This window comes from Chiloscyllium plagiosum, chromosome 3 (assembly GCF_004010195.1).
Source record: "Chiloscyllium plagiosum isolate BGI_BamShark_2017 chromosome 3, ASM401019v2, whole genome shotgun sequence".
NCBI classification, from domain to species: Eukaryota; Metazoa; Chordata; class Chondrichthyes; order Orectolobiformes; family Hemiscylliidae; genus Chiloscyllium; species Chiloscyllium plagiosum.
The window spans coordinates 54,927,404-54,945,222 of NC_057712.1; the positions used below are offsets into that span (position 1 = coordinate 54,927,404).

At 40.6% G+C, this 17,819-nt stretch overlaps 1 protein-coding gene across 5 annotated transcripts in view; it reads left to right on the forward strand.

The window, feature by feature from the left end:
• Positions 1–17,819, forward strand: part of msra (methionine sulfoxide reductase A) — a 505,505-nt gene that overhangs the window by 185,785 nt on the left and 301,901 nt on the right. For 4 of the 5 annotated variants that reach the window (XM_043682286.1, XM_043682316.1, XM_043682296.1 and 1 more), the window contains one exon: positions 10,829–10,948. The exons of the other annotated variant lie outside the window; for it this stretch is intronic. In XM_043682286.1, coding sequence (XP_043538221.1) covers positions 10,829–10,948 — 120 coding nt within the window. The remainder of the gene's footprint in view (positions 1–10,828; positions 10,949–17,819) is intronic. 5 annotated transcript variants of the gene reach the window in all.

A 17,819-nucleotide genomic window follows, 5' to 3' on the forward strand; every position in this document is an offset into this window, starting at 1 on the left:
GTGTCTGCGTGGGTTTCCTCCGGGTGCTCCGGTTTCCTCTCACAGTTCCAAAGATGTGCAGGTCAGGTGAATTGGCCATGCTAAATTGTCCGTAGTGTTAGGTAAGGGGTAAATGTAGGGGTATGGGTGGTTTGCGCTTCGGCGGGTCGGTGTGGACTTGTTGGGCTGAAGGGCCTGTTTCCACACTGTAAAGTAATCTAATCTAATCTAATCTAAATGCTGCAGAATTTCTACATGTTCTTCTTCAACCTCATCAGTCTCTTCCCTTCCTCCCCACGTTTGGTCCTCCAATATTAAGGGATTGACTGGACTAGTGCAAACGAGTGGAGGTTAGGGGCTTCCAAAGGTTAATCCAACGTGTTCACTGGGCTGCTGTCAACTGGGAGACCTTGTTCATAGGCAACATGACATGGACTGTGTGAGGACACCAAATAAGCAACTTCTGATCAAGAACAATGGGTGTCGTGGCGATTGCAGCCCTTCACGTAGCTTCCATCACTCTCAGGCAACTGCCCCATCCTAGAGCCACTGTATTCAGCTGAGCAGAATAGTAACTACTGAGTCTGCCTGTCACCATTCTCTTGTGTGAATATAGTGTTCATGTGACTGTCCTCTTCATGTACATAGAGGATAAGTGGTCTCCCGTTATCAGGCATGCCCAAAGCTGGGGATGAGCACAGAACAGTTTTTAGTTTTTGGAAAGCAGAACACTGCTCTGGAGTGAGCGTAACAGTTTCCTTGGATTCCCTCTTTCCATTCAAAAGATCAATCAGCAGCTTAGCTAACTGTACAATTATTGATCCAGTTTGGTTGAAATTACAAAGGCCCAGAAAAGACCTCAATTCCTGACTAGTCGTGGGTTCTTTTGCTGTTTGATTAGTAGCTGTCCTATCCTGTTTTCCTGCTGAAAACTTTTTGCCCCAAGTATACTCCTTTTTGTTTGGGCAATATGCACTTTCTGAAGATTGGCCTTATGGCTGCAGGAGTGTAAATGGTCAAGAAGCCTGTGTAAATCCTCCCTGAATTGTTCCTCCTTTTGGGATGCTTTTAGAATATTATCCACATATTGACTTACTGTGGACGCCATTGGAGATAATTCCCGCAAATGATTTTGCAAAGCCATAGGGAATACAATAGGGCTACTGTGAAAGCCCTGCAGCAGATGCATCCAGGTATTCTGTTGCTGTTGCACAGTAACAACAAGCCATGGTTGCACCTCAAGGGCCAAGGGAATAGACCAAAATGCGTTGACCCGATCTATCACCGAAAAGCATTTGTGGTCTGGCGAGAGGGAGTTAAAAATGGTAGATGCATTGGCAACCAAGGGTTCTTTTTGATCAATACACAGATGTATCTCCTGTAGCCTACTGTCGATCTCCAGGTTCTGTCTGGCTTTTTAACTGGCCATAGTGGTCGATTAGGTGAACTATCAACTTTTACTAGTACACCTTGTTGCTCTAATTGCTTGATTACGGCTAAAATACTAGCAATGGAAGTGGGACTAATGGGTATTATTTAGTACATGGTGGGGCAACTCCCTTAAAAGTGACAGGGGTTGTCTTTAACAGACTATAGTCATTTTTATTGTTCACCGAAGTCGGATGACTCTGCCATTCTTTCTGTTTTGTAATGACTAATTTATCATAATTGTTAAGACATCCATTCCCAATAGGGCTCTTTATACAAACCCAAAACATACAGATGACAAGATCTTTGTGGCCCCATCTGTATTGGCAATAGTTATGTTTTTAAGAGAATTAGTCCTTCCCTACCCCCCCCCCCCCCCCACCCCCACGCCAAATGTGGTTCTCTACTCACCATCAAAGGGCAAATTACATCTGCCGCTTAATGGCAAACATATCAATTCAGTTCCAGTGTCCAAAAGGCAATCAGCCTCCCTATCACCCACCCCCATCGAAACATAACAGCCATCTGGTCATTTTTCTATAGCTGCCACAAAAGGGGCTAGGAGGCGGAATGTGTGCTGTTGTAATTTTTATGAGTTTTAGGAGAGCTTCCTGTTGGTCTGGAGACAATCCCTTAATGCGTTCCAGTAGCGCCTGTTCAACCAGAGGGTCTTTCTAAAGTGGGTTTACCTGCAATCGTTTTCTTTTTGAACTGGCACATTTTTGCCCAATGCCCTTTTTGGCCATAATTGTGACATTTGCCTGGGTGCCTACCTGCTGAGATCCCTGGTGTAGTTATACTACAATCTGTATAGTTCTCAATTTGGATTCCATATTTCGCTCACGATGATTTGCAGCCTCAATTATTTCTCTAGATATCTTTCCACTGTTCTCCCAATCGCTAACTCTGGTTTTAGTCCCCCAACAAGTGCAGATTTAAGGGGTGCAAGGTTACTATGATCTAGCTCGTCTGGAGTGTCAATATTGCCTGCCAGTCCGGAGTGTTCAACCCAGACTACCATGAAACTACTCTATGTAATCTCTCAGTTCTCATTGCCTCTTTGCTGGCAGCCAAAATCTTACTCCAGTCAGTTTTAGAGAGGCCATAATCCTTCAGCCAATTTCTAATAGCTTTCCATCCACACCAAGCTCTTGCCCATTTTTGCTCAATTCTTCTCTCACTTTTCTCGCAAGTTTCCTGTCATTGTTATCTCCTAGAATGACAGTTAATACTTGTAGCCCCTCCATAGGATAGAGAATGTATATATTTTTAAGTTTTTCCAATTCATTCCACAATTTGTTATAATATATTTTTATTAAGGAAAATAGATTTTTAAATATTACAACAAATACAAAACAATGCAATTCAAAACAGTACAAAAATAGTACAAAACTAAACCCAAATAATTTTAAAAAATTCCCCAACCCACCCTCCTATACGAATGCATAAACATTAAGAAAAAATAGATTTTTAAATATTATGACAAATACAAAACAATGCAATTCAAAACAGTACAAAAATAGTACAAAACTAAACCCAAATAATTTTTAAAAATTCCCCAACCCACCCTCCTATACAAATGCATAAACATATGTAGAGAAGTATAAAATTAAAAAAAAAACCTAAACTAGCTATTTAACTAAATAAATAAATACCTAACAACAAACAAATAAATAGTAATAACTCAGCCCAGCCAAACAAAACACTCATACATTCACAGTTCCTCCTCCCTGGATATTGGACTCATGAAACAAAATCGTTACGGCTATATAAAAGCCCTTGTTAGTGTGGTAGATAAGTCTGTGTCCAAGTATTTCAAAAAGGGTTGCCATGTCTTGTAAAAATTCTCAGTTTTGTGGTGTACCATTTTTGTGAGAAAATCGAGGGGAATATGCTCCATAACAATCTTCCGCCAACCCGACAGGCCTGGGGGGATTTCAGATATCCAATCTAGCAAGATATTCTTCCTTGCACAGATGTAAGAATATTGAAAAGTTTTTTCTTATGTGCGTCTGCAGGAAATACAATGGGTAGGCCCAAAAGGGGAGAAATAGGGTCCTTCTCCACCCCTACACCTAAAATCATCTCCATTGCACCCACCACAGCACTCCAATATGTTTGAAGCCTGCCACAAGACCAAAGACAATGGTTAAGAGTGCCCGTGCAGACCTTGTACTTGGGACATGCTGAAGATACCCCTGGTTTAAATTTTGACAAACAGTCTGGGGCTAAGTGGACTCCGTGGAGAATCTTCAACTGGGTCCTATTGCAAATTGATATCTTCCTTGCATTCTCCCAATTATCCGCCCATGCCTCTGAAGAAACTTCAACACCCAGCTCTCTTTCCCAGATCTTGCAGAGTCGATCAGACTCATCTGAAGTGGCAACCCCCAATTGGTGATATAAAGTACTGACAGAGAGTGTACTCTTAGCCCTTAGTACCCCTCTTTCTCTGTCAGATTTGTAGGGATCCGTCAAAAGTGTGGTTTTTTTTGAATAAAATCCCTAACTTGAAAAAAACAAAAGAGGTCTCTATTAGGTAACTCGTACTTCCGTATTAACTGATTGAAGGACATCATTACGTCTCCCTCAAATAAATCACCCATGCAAGATATACCCCTAGCTGCCCAACGTTTAAATCCTGAATCTATCATACCCGGTTGAAAGCCCGGCATACCCACTAAAGGCGTAAACAAAGATGTTTTGCCAATATTACCTTCCCACTGCCGAATTGCCCTCCATGCTTTAACAGTATTGATGACTATTGGGTTATGACAATATTCCCTGACTGTCCTCACCTTGTCCAAAAACAGCAAACTGGTAAGTGGGCACATTGCCTGGGAGACTTCGATATCTAGCCATATTGAAAGAGGGTCCCCACAAACCCAATCACTCACGTAGGTCAAAAGCGAGCATATTTGGTCATTTATTTTGTCCGGAAGGTCTACTCCCCCCAATATGTGAGGCAACTGCAGTTTGGCTAATTTAATGAGGGGCCGTTTACGGTGCCAGATAAAGGAGCTGAACCAACTCTTCAGTCTCCTGAGTGTTTGTTTATTGAAAATCAGGGGGAGCATCCGTATAGGGTATAGCAAACGAGGGAGAATATTCATCTTAATAAGCGCTATCCGACCCAACCACGAGACTGAAAGTGCCTCCCATCTTTGGAGATCTTGTTTAATTTGTTCAAATAATTGAGTAAAATTGGCTTTGAACAGCCAATCCAGAACTGGAGTAATGAATATGCCCAAGTACAGAAAACACTCCTGTGACCACCAAGTGGGAATCTATAGTCACTCTCGAGAGCTAACTCTTTCGTAAGACCACCCATAGGCATAGCCTCTGATTTAGCAAAATTCCACCCATAGGCATAGCCTCTGATTTAGCAAAATTAATCTTATACCCTGAAAGAGCGCCAAACGCATGAATGCATTGTATCAGGCAAGGCACTGAGACTGCTGGATTTGTCAAGAAAATTAGAACATCGTCTGCATACAGCAAGATCTTATGTAATTTTGACCCCACTTCTGGAGCTGATATATTAAGATCCCCACGAATGACCTCTACCAACGGTTCAATCATCAACGTAAAAAGTAATGGTGAAGGGGACAGCCCTGCTGGCTGCCCCTAGAAATATTAAAATTGCTTGATCGTACCCCGTTGGCAATGACCGTAGTGAGAGGTACACTGTAGAGAACCTTTACCCATCTTATGAAAACTTTGCCCAGACCAAACCGGTCTAGAGTATAGAAAAGGTACGGCCTCTCAACTCGGTCAAATGCCTTCTCTGCATCTAAAGAAATCACCAATCCCTGTATTGACTGCTGTTGGCATGCTTGAATTACGTTAAGCAGCCTCCTAATGTCATTGGAGGATCTGCGACCCTTTATAAAGCCCGTCTGATCTTCTTTAATAATAGAGGGCAACACAGTCTCCAGCCTTAACGCGAGAAACTTAATTGTGAACTTTAAGATCCTCTCTAAGAGCAAGATGGGCCTGTATGAAGCACAGTCTTCTGGATCCTTCCCTTTTTTGGCCTCTCTCAGAGATGGTGGGAGACAAACATGACTGTATGAATCGTTAAACATATTCAGCATCGAGCCTGACAGTATAATTATAAATTCCTTATAGAATTCACTGTGAGGCAGCAGTGCTAACCATTGTGCCACCGTGCCGCCCACTGTGCCAGCGTGCCACTCACATTTAATACCAGAAGTAGGGGAGTGGCAATATTGGTTAGGAAAAATCTCTCATTTAAATTGTTGGAATGTGTTAAAGACGCATACGGCAGGTTTGTAATTCTTAATAATCTTCTGCAATTACATTTAAATTCCAGAGAGGAGGAACCCGAACCACAAATTGCTGAGCCTTAGTGTCGCATGGTCCACCAAATATAAAAACTACATAAACGAAAACCACTACATTTAACAAACATACAAAATTATTAAAAATAAAAGACAACAAAAACCAGAAAACAAACCAACATATAAAACGCCAATAGCACTGAGTAGGGGAACTCACCCCCAGCCCGGAGGGGGCAATTACCCATTCCGAACTGCCCATAAATAGGCAACTAACCATTTCAACCACCTTCACCTCTCCCAGCTAGAGCTGCATCGCAAGCACAAGCTTCTTTACCCTCAGGCAGACCGATGATCCAAATGTTTTTTCTCCTGCCCCTGTTTTCAAGATCATCCACTTGGTCAGGCAAATTACGAATCTGCATCTTCAGGGCTTGGATCTCATTCTTGAATGAACTGGCATCAGCTTCCACCAGTGTGACCCTGTGGTCCACCTCATCCGTCCTCTTCTCCAGGTTTCCCAGTTGCTGCTCATGCTTCTGCAGCATGAGAGAGACTGGAGCCAGCTTCTCTTCAATCTGTTTCCCCAGTATCTCGCGAGATTTCGAGAGCTGGTTCACCAGGTCCTGGAGAGTAATCGGCTCCGAGGCTGCTGCTGGCTGAGCTGCAGACCCGGCCTCGGATGCTCCTCCTCCCTTTTTAGGCATTTCTGGACAGCTGAAAATACAGGTAAGTCAATTTTTAAATGTTTCTTGAGGCTCCACAGTCTTTCCAACGCCCCAAGAAATCCTGATGACCTGGGTTGGGTGGGTTAAAGGACCGTCTTGCTCGTGCTGCGATGCGAAGTTCTGCAGTGTGATCTTCTCAGATCGCCGCCATCTTAGATCCCCCTATTCCACAATTTAAGCCTCCTTTTTTTTGTTTGGGCAAGTTCTTTGGACCACCTTTTGACCAACTTGGTGTTGGTAGGTTTGTGGTCTGTCCTTTTTTTATATTCATAGTTGACTACACTCTTTTTATCTTTTGTTTTTTTTTCCCCTTCTTTCTAGCTCTTAGTCTGTACTAGTCATAAACTAAAGGTCCATTGATTTCTGCACTCCTTATCCAAATCATCAGAGCTGCTGTCAACAGAGTTGTATCCTCAATTTCATTTAGGGCTCAAACCTTAAGATCGCATTCTGAGTACTGAGGAGCAGGAGGGGCACACGGATGAGGAGGAAATGATGGAATATTAGGTGGGTTGGAGCAATTCCACCGTTCAATACAATCATGGCTGATCTTTTTATGGTCTCAGCTCCACTTACTCACCCTCTCAACACAACCCTTAATTACTTTACTGTTTAAAAAATTATCTATTTTAGCTTTAAAAACATTTACTGAGGAAGTCTCAACCACTTCACTGGGCAGGGAATTCCATAGATTCACAGCCCTCTGGGTGAAAAGGTTCCTTCTCAATTCAGTCCTAAATCTGCTCCTCCTAATTTTGAGGCTATGCCCTCTTGTCCTAGCCTCACCTGCCAATGGAAACATCCTCTCTACTGCTATCTTATCTATTCCCTTAATAATTTTATATGTTTCGATAAACCCTCCCTCATTCTTCAAAATTCCAATGAACATAATCCTAGTCTTCTCAGTCTCTCATCATAAGCCAACCCCCTCAACTTTGGAATCAACCTAGGGAATCTCCTCTGCACCCTCTCTAGTGCCAGTACATCCTTTCTCAATTAAGGAGACCAAAACTGCACGCAATACTCCAGATGTGGCCTCACCGACACCCTATACAATTGCAACATAGCCACTCTGCTTTTAAACTCGATCTCTTCAGCAATGAAGGACAAAATTCCATTTGCCTTCTTAATTACTTGTTGCGCCTACAGACCAACCTTCTGTGATTCATGCACAAGGATACTCAAGTCCCTCTGCATAGCAGCATGCTGCAACATTTTACCATTCAAGTAATAGTTCTTTTTACTGTTACTCCTACCAAAATGGATGAGTTCACATTTATTAACATTATACTCCATTTGTCAGACCTTTGCCCACTCTGTGAAGCTATCTATGCCCCATTGCAAAGTTTCAGTCCTCTGTTCACTTTGCTCTAACACACACCTTAGTGTCGTCTGCAAACTACATGTGGTCCCCAACTCCAAATCATCTATGTAAATTGTTAATAATTACGGTCTCAACACTGATCCCTGAGGCACACCACTAGTCACTGATTGCCAACCAGAATAACACTCATTTATTCCCACTCCTTGGTTAACCAATCCATATTTATATATTGCCCGTAATGCCTTGCATTTTTATCTTATGCAGCAGCCTTTTGTGCAGCACCTTGTTGAATGCCTTTTGTAAATTTAGATCCACCTCATTTATTGGATCCCTGTTGTCCATCGTGTTTGTAATATCTTCATAGAATTCCAAAAGATTAGTTAAGCATGACCTGCCTTTAATGAACCCATGCCACGTCGGCCCAATGGGATAATTTAGAGTCATAGAGATGTACAGCATGGATACAGACCCTTCAGTCCAACTTGTCCACACTGACCAGATATCATAAACTAATCTAGTCCCATTTGCCAGCACTTGGCCCATATCCCTCTAAACCCTTCCTATTCATTTACACATCCAGATGCCTTTTAAATGTTGTAATTGTAACAGCCTCCACCACTTCCTCTGGCAAATCATCCCATACAGACCATCCTCTCCGTGAAAAGGTTGCCCCTTAGGTCCCTTTTAAATCTTTCCCCATTCACCCTAAACCTATGCCGTCTAGTTCTGGACTCCCCAACCCCAAGGAAAATACCTTATCTATTTACCTTTTCCATGCCCCTCATGATTTTGTAATCTTCCATAAGGTCACCCCTCAGCCTCTGATACTCTGGGCAAAACAACACCAACCTATTTAGCCTCTCCCTAGAGCTCAAACCCTCCAACCCTGGCAACATCCTTGTTAATCTTTTTTGAACCCTTGCAAGTTTCACAACATCCTACCAATAGGAAGGAGACCAGAATTGCATGCAATATTCCAAAAGTGGCCTAACCAATGTCTTGTACAGCCACAACATGACCTCCCAACTCCTATACTCAATGCTCTGATTAATAAAAGGAAGCATACCGAACATCACCTTCACTATCCTATCTACCTGTGACTCTACTTTCAAGGAACTATGAACCTGCACTCCAAGGTCGCTTTGTTCAGCAACACTTCCCAGGACCTTGCCATTAAGTGCATAAGTCCTGCTCTGATTTGTTTTTTCATAATGTAGCACCTCACATTTATCTAAATTAAACTCCATCTGCGACTCAGCCCACTGGCCCATCTGATCAAGATCCCATTGTACTCTGAGGGAACCTTCTTCGCTGTACACTAAACTTCCAATTTTGGTGTCATCTGTAAATTTACTAACTATACCTCCTATGTTCACATTCAAATCATTTATATAAATGATGAAAAGTAGTGGACCCAGCACTGATTGTTGTGGCACTCCACTGGTCACGCCCCCAGTCTGAAAAGCAATCCTCCACCACCACCCTCTGTCTTCTACCTTTGAGCTAGTTCTGTATCCAAATGGTGAGTTCTCCCTGTATTCCATGTGATCTAACCTTGCTAACCAGTCTCCCATGAGGAACCTTGTCGAACGCCTTACTGAAGTCCACATAGATCATGTCCACCGATCTGCCCTCATCAATTCTCTTTGTTACTTCTTCAAAAAATCAGTCAAGTTCTCTATGTAGATGCCTTGCTTTTCTTCCTTGATAATAGACCCAAACATCTTCCCCACTACAGAACTTAAGCTAACTGGTCTATAATTCTCTATATTTTGTCTACCTTCTTTTTCAAACAGTGGTGTCACATTTGCCGTTTTCCAATTTGCTGGAACAGCCCCAGAGTCCAGTGAATTTTGGAAAATTACTACAAGTGTATTTAGTATTTCTCCTGCCATCTCATAAGATATTAACTCAATCAGATACACTGGTTTCTTATATCCTTAACTTTTATATGACATTGGCTCAATCACATTGTTTTCTTATATCCCCATACCACAAAGCATTCTGTTGTATTAGTGGCCAAAACTGGTTAAATGCGATATGGTGACTTATTCCTGTTTTCAGTTAAATTCTTACATTATTTGTATGAAATGCCAATCAATATTGTTTCTCTTATTTTGAATAATACTGTTATTACAGTAGTTCATTTTCAGTTTTCTGTTTGGTTATCACTTAAGAAAGCATTAGAAACTGATCATTTGCCCCAATTTACTCTATTTAAGTATTTTAAGAAAACAGTATTATTAAAAATAAAATACTACAGATGCTGGAGATCTGAAATGATAACAAAATGTGCTGGAGAAACTCATTAGGTCTGACAACATCTGTGAAGACAGACAAACAGAGTTGACACTTTTGAGTCCAAAGATCATCTTCAGGTTCCAACAAAGACCCCGCAGACTCTAAACGTAGCTTTGTTACTTTCTCTATAGATGCTGCCAGATGTGTTGAGTTTGCCTAGCACATTTTCCTTGTATATTATATTCCTGAAACTTGATTTCAATTCCATTGAAAAGTGTACATTCCCCATTTTAGGAGTCTATAGCACACTATCAAATGATCCAAGACTGGGAATGATAAAGTGTTATGGACCCTTAATAATCTGAAAAGCAGATATCCCTATCTGACCAAAGTTCATTTCCTTTCCCCATATCAGCCATCTTCAATAGATTCTTGAAATGGGATGAGCAATTTCTAGCACATTGGGAGAACCTTTCTCTGGCTGACTTTTGAACTCAAGAAGCTGGAGCTGATATTTCTCAGAGAAGGTCTTTGTCTCATTTTGCTTGGGCTGAATTCTGATTCAGGCTTCGGGTATCAAATGATGTGGTAAATCGTTGCATATAAGTCTGGTATAATTAATGATGAAAATGGAATTCACAATGATTTTTTAAAAGAAAAGTACCCCATCTACATTTTGTAAAGCAAAACCTTACAATGCAGTGATTCCATAAAGGCCCTGTGATGAGCTTTTTGTTGTCTTTGATCTTTGATCTTGACTTAGGTTGTGTGTATTATATCTGCATTCAATTTGCTTATGCTACGTCTCTGAATTGTGTCTTATTTAGGTATGGGCTGTTTCTGGGGTGCTGAGAGAAAATTCTGGGTTCAAGAAGGTGTTTATTCCACTCAGGTTGGATTTGCTGGTGGATTTAAACCAAATCCAAATTATAAGGAGGTCTGTTCAGGTACGTTTGGAATTTCTCTGCTTTTGGGCTGGGTGACGTAACTGACATGTTTGGGAGCATTTGCTCACAAGGTATTGAAATAAGTTGATTTGGAAAATTTCACAGCTTTCATGTTATATTGATTTGGACACCTAACAATGATTAATTACAAGTTGAGAGTTTGGATTTTGCCTTCATCATTTTTACATGAGAGATGTAATAATTCTGGGGAATGAGAGTGCACTTTTAAAGTCATCTCAAATAAATGCCTTGGTGATGGATCTTTGCAGTCAGTGTCTAGTTATTTATGTTCTTTTCTTATAGCAGGAATTGTGCCTGTCAATTGGTAATGCACTGCCTACAATTAATGCATGGCCATTCTGAAGGTTTCATAATTGTACTCTAATCACTTAAAGTATAAAGTAATCATTTGCAATACATTAGTAGGAGAAAATGCAGCATAATCCAAAATGTTACAAAGCAAGAAAAACACCTTAAAATCACAGTAGCATCTTGCACAGTTTCTGGAGTCCCAATGTGCTTTATGAATGAAGTGTAATGGAAATGTGGCAAATAGTTTGTGCAGGACAAAGTCTGACAAACACCAATGTGACACCAGATAATAAAAAAAATCAGTGGTTCAGGAATAACTCTGCAGCTTGGTAGGTTGGTGATTGGCACTGCTGCCTCACAGTGCCAGGGACCCGGGTTCGATTCCCGCCTCAGGTTTCCTTCTGCAGTCAAAATGTAGATGCAGGTCAGGTGAATTTGGACATGCTAAATTGCTCATAATGTCAGGTACCTTAGTCAGAGGTAAATATAAGGTAGGGGAATGGGTCTGTGGGTTACTCTTTAGAGGATCGGTGTGAACTTGTGGGCCAAAAGGCCTGTTTCCATACTGTCTGGAATCTAATCTAATCTAATCTAATCTTATTTGAAGTAGTGTAGTCAGTTCTTTTACAGATCTTGTCCAAACGATGACACCACTAACACTGTCAACACCACCTGAATTACATATTCAGGACTTGAACCCACAAATTTCATGCTCACCTTTTGAGAATGTTCCTGACTAGGACTGTTAAGTCTTCCAAAATAATTTGGTTTTGTTTATTTTTTTTAAATTTGGGATGTTAACTGTTCACTGCTATCGGTGCCTTACACAGTTCTACAGTTGTGAAGGCATGTTGGTGACATGTTGTCAGGTTCAGCTTGGCCCTGCTCTCTTATAAAGTGCACCTTCCAATTTTCCTGTCCTTTTCCATAAAGAGGCATTTATGTTTAAAGTAGGGAATCATGCTGAGGACCTGTATCCTGCCAATCCTTTACTCAATTTTTTGGAACACCAATGATCTTAAACGATAAAACATTCATCCAGGAGCTTGGAAATTTTGCAATTCTATTACATTTCCTCTTCCCTGTGACACTTGAGAACTTCCAATAAAGTAACAGTTTTCACCCAATTAAATGGTCTGATGGGGAAAGCCGTGTTTGTGTTTCCAATTTTGGTATGAACTGTAATTAATTTGGAAGCAGATGTTAGAAACCTATTTTGAAGAATCTTTCTTTTATGATGTGAAAAGTATTCTGAAAGATTATTTACAGGCATACATAATGAAAAATGAAACATATTTGTTATGTTTTTATTACAATTTCTTTGAGGAAAGAGCATCACAAATTTTATGACCAGATTCCAGGAGAGGTTTGTCAAATTGTTATGGTTCCAGATGGAGACTTCAAAGCTTTTCATCTTGCACTTACCAGAACACTTTGCAAAAATGCAATTTAAGGGACAAACCAATGCCTCTAACAAGCGGAGTTCACTTGCAACCAGTCAGCACATTTTTCTCCTGTTGTATAAATGCTGTTTTCCCATTGAATTTATATGCTATGAGCATAGGACGAATAACTGAAATACTCAGGCTCTATTCTATGAGAAAAGCACACCCCAATCATTAAGCTCCACAGTGAGTGACCATCTCCAATAAGAGACAATCGAACAACCACCCTTTTGCATTGACTATAAATTGACTCTCCTTGTTTATTAAAGAACAATGATCAAAGAATAATATAGCACAAGAACAGGCCTTTCAGCCCTCCAAGCCTGTGCCGACAGTTTGTCCTTCCATACTAAGACTTCACTTACAGGATCCGTAATCATCTCTTCCCTTCCTATTTACGTATTCGTCTAGGTGCTTCTTGAATGCTGCTATTGTGCCTGATTCTAGCAACTCCTCTGGCAATGCATTCCAGGCACTCACCACCTTTTGTGATAAACACTTGCCTTGCATGTTTCTTTTAAACATTCCCTCCCACACCTTGAACCTGTGTCCCGTACTCACTCTGTAGGTATGTGTCACTTGCCCACTTGGTTAGTTGCATCAAATTTACTTGAAAAAGAATCCCTTTCCTTTGGATATCTTTCTCCTATTCCATAATTAATTTGTATTACAAAAGGAACCAATTTTAACATGGCCTTCTTGAATTGACAAAAAGAGTAATTTAATTAATTACTAAGTGCAAGAAGAAGTAATAACGCAATGCATGCTCACACAGTGTAGAACGAAGAGATGAGTCCAGAAAGTATAACTAAAGAAAAAATATGCAAATCAGTCTTTGAATTGTTCGAGAATAGCATGAAAGGATGTTGTAATGGCTCCTCAGATACTATTCAAATGCAACAAGATCTGGATGATATACAGACTTCGGCTGACAAGTGGTAAGTAACAATTGCAACACATAAATGCAAGGCAGTGATCATCTCCAATAAGAGATAATATAACCACCACCCCTTTACATTCAATAGCATTACCAACAAATGAATCCCCCACTATCTACGTCATGTGGCAAGAAACTTAACTGGACTTACCACAAGCACCGTGGCAACAAGAATAGGTTAGAGGCTAGGAATGTTATAGTGAGTACCTCACCTCCTGACTTCCAAAAGCCTGTCTACTATCCACCATGCACGAGCCAGGACTATGATGAAGTACTCTCCGCTTGCCTGGATAGGTCCAGCTTCAATAACACTCAATAAACTTGACAGCATCCAGGACAATGCAGCCTAACTCTTTGGTAACACATTCACAAACATCCATTCCCTCCACTACCAGTGCTCAGTAACAGTAGTGTGTGCTATCAACAAAATGCACTGCAAAACCTCATCAAAGATCCTTATCACCTTCCAAACCCACAATTACTTCCATCTGGAAGGACGAGGGCAGTAGATACCTATGACCGTCACCATCTGCAAGTTCCCGTCCAAGTCACTCACCATCCTGACTTTTAAATATATTGCCATTCCTTCGTTATCGCTGAGTCAAAACCTGGAATTCCCTCCTTTAGGCATTGTGGTTCAACCTACACGTGGACTGTAGTAGTTCAAGAGACAGCTCACTGCCACGTTCTCAAGGGCAACTAGCGATGGGCAATTAATAGTGACCAGCCTGCAAAACCCACATCCCATGAATGAATAAAAAAAAATTGAATGGCAATTTTGTTCCTCTTGGTTTTGCAGGTTGGCAGAAATTCTGTTCTTATTCCTTTCAATAGTGACTCATTTCCAATATACAGAATGAGGTAGAGTCTTTCTCTTGTTTTACCTGCTGTGCATAACAGCTTGAAATGGCTGTTTTCAAAACTATTGCCCTGACAGTACTCTAGTCTACACTAGGCCCTCTGGCCAATAGTGCTCACAGATTTGTCTTGCAGTCAGATTTTAACTCCGCCTTGTGTTTATTTCTGGAGAGTAAAACAACTATGTCTGCAAGGAATAGCTATTTGTTGTTTGGGTAGCCTCTTGTAATCCTTTCTTGTTAAGCTTCAGAGGTTTTCCTGATACTTTACAGGCATGATATTTCACACATGACATTGCCGGACTGTAACTAACTTTTCATTCAAAGTTTTTTTGAATAGTATCAATAAATATTTCAGGATTCTGATCAATGGCTGTATCATACTATATATTGTTTTTTAGATGAATGTTAGACCTGGCTCATTTGCTAGCACTGTCACACCTGAGTCTCAGGGTTCCAAATTCAAATCAATTGAAGGGCATGAGCACAAAAAGATTCCATGGAACTGCTTTTAAGAAGAGAAGGGGCACCTTCCTGAAACCCAAAAATCCCTCTAAGTTGCTGGTCAGTTCCATGCACGTTGATCGACACGGTACTGCAGGACTGCTGCCTTTGGGAGCCGCTGCTGCACATGGACCTTGGAAGTCTGCATGGGAGGAAGAAAAGTGAGAGAACTGCTGGTATCCTGGCCAATATTTATCCCTCCATCAGCATTACAAAAGATAGGCTATTTCATCGGACGACATTGCAGTTTGTGAGATATTTCTACATGTAAACTGGTTGCTATGTTATCTGCAGTAAAACTGTGGTAACACTTGGAAAAGACTTCCATTGGCTCTAAAGTCCTTTCAGACATTAATTGGTCAATAAAAGTGCTATATAGCATTTAGAAGCTTACCTTTCTTGCACAGTAAAATGTATTTACTGTACGCAGTAGTTAATTTTACTTATAGGTTGGTGTTTGCTGAGAATTCTCATTTTATTGAAGAGTTGACTCAATTACGTAGCTGGGGAAGACCGGGTTAAGTTTGTGTACCTGTGACTGTGTGATTAATGAAGTGGTCTGTTGTGTACCTGGAAATGTCTCCCGTTGTAAACATGACAGCAGTGCTCACTGTTTTGTGTGTGTGTTTACTGAAGAAAATAGAATGGATATAACAAAGCAGTAACATGCAGTGCTGAAAATACTAACCTTGAAATTGAAAATGTTCAAGTAGCCAATCTCTTATTGAAAGTGAAAGTTTGCAATACATTGAAAGGGTGATAGAAATTTAGGATGAAAACATTTGAACAACAAAAATTGTAAACAAAATATATTTCCAAGATGGAACTGCAGAATAGTTTTGAATATCAGAAAATCAAAATTTGAGGCAAAAAATCAAATAATATGGCAGAAAAATCAAATATAAAAGTAGTTAACAGTACTGCCTCATAGTTGTCTGAATAGCAGGAGCTCCATTTGGATAGCATTTGGGCTCTCTGTTAAAAAAGGCTTTTTACAGCCAAGGTGTTTATATTTTAATAAATATAAAGAATTTGTGTCAGAAAGAGAACTGGTTAGTGAAAATGTTCGAGTAGAATTCTTCCACTTTCTTTGTTTGAATCTACTCCAGAGAATTCTTTAAGATGCATATCATTCCAATGATTAGTGAGTGAGAATGTAAAAGTGCCCACATTGACAACAGCTTACCCAATTTCATTTGGAGACTACATGTGTTCATGCAATGGTGGTGTCCTGCTTAGAGTAAAGGTTTTTGCTTCAATTGGGTGGTACATAGAGTTTATATTTTTTGAATAGTATCAATAAGTATTTCAGGATTCTGATCAATGGCTGCATCATACTATATATTGTTTTTTAGATGAATGTTAGACCTGGCTCATTTGCTAGCACTGTCACACCTGAGTCTCAGGGTTCCAAATTCAAATCAATTGAAGGGCATGAGCACAAAAAGATTCCATGGAACTGCTTTTAAGAAGAGAAGGGGCACCTTCCTGAAACCCAAAAATCCCTCTAAGTTGCTGGTCAGTTCCATGCACGTTGATCGACACGGTACTGCAGGACTGCTGCCTTTGGGTTAGTGCTTGACACTAACCGTGAGAGAAAAAAGTCCTGTTCTTTAGCACTGTTGTTCTTCACCTTGATAAGCCCAGAAGGTATTAAAAACAAGTTTAAAAATACCTTGCACTGCTTGATGCTATCAGTATGAGTATAATGATTCACTTTCACAGATATTTTGTCTTTCTTCTTCAGTATAATAGTTACTCCAGGTAAATTTATTTATTGCTATTTGTTCTTTATGATTAAATTACCCACGTCTTAGATAGTATAACATAAATGAGCAATTTGCAGTAAATTATTTGCAAGACAAGCTGAATTAACAAGCCAGCATTGGTGTCCATGTTTGGTACAAGCGAAACTTCAGCTCCCACAGCTTTTTAGTGCAACATTGTGAATTAGCACTTTGGGTTTTGGTTGTCCCAGTGTCCTGTTAAATCTACAGTCTGGCTGTACCAGGACAGCTGTGGGTGGTGGGTGTACTAGGCCAACTGTGGGTGGTTGGCCTTGAATACAAGAATGAAGGATCTAGAAACTAGATTCACAATTGAGAAAAGAAGTATTAAGGCTACATTTTGCAAATTTGTAAATTATCATAATTATATGACATTGTAGTCACAAATCTGTTTAATTTGAGACTATTATTTGTTCATGGAATGTGAGTGTCATAAGTTAAGACAACATTTATTGACCATTCCTACTTGTCCAGGAGAAGCTGGTTGTGAGCTACTTTATTGAACTATCGCTATTCTTGGGGTGTTGTAACAGCCTCAGTTTGTTTGGGGAGGGAATTCCAAGATTACCACCCAGTGACAGTTAAGGAATGGCGTTTGTATTTCAAGATCAGGATGGTGTATGGCTTGGAGGGAAGTTTGAAGGTAGTGGTGTTAATATGCATCTGCCGCCTTATCCCTATAGGTGGAAGATGGTTTCGAAAGAGTCTTGGGTGAGTTGCTGCATGTTGTAGATAGTACACACTGCTGCAAATGTATGTCAGTTGTAAAGGGGGTGAATATTGAAAGTGGTGGATGTGGTGCCAGTCAAGCAGGCTGTTTAGTCCTGGATGGTGTCAAGCTAAGAACATAGAACATAGAAAAATACAGCGCAGTACAGGCCCTTTGGCCCTCGATGTTGCGCCGATCCAAGCCCACCTAACCTACACTAGCCCACTACCCTCCATATGCCTATCCAATGCCCGTTTAAATGCCCATAAAGAGGGAGAGTCCACCACTGCTACTGGCAGGGCAGTCCATGAACTCACGAC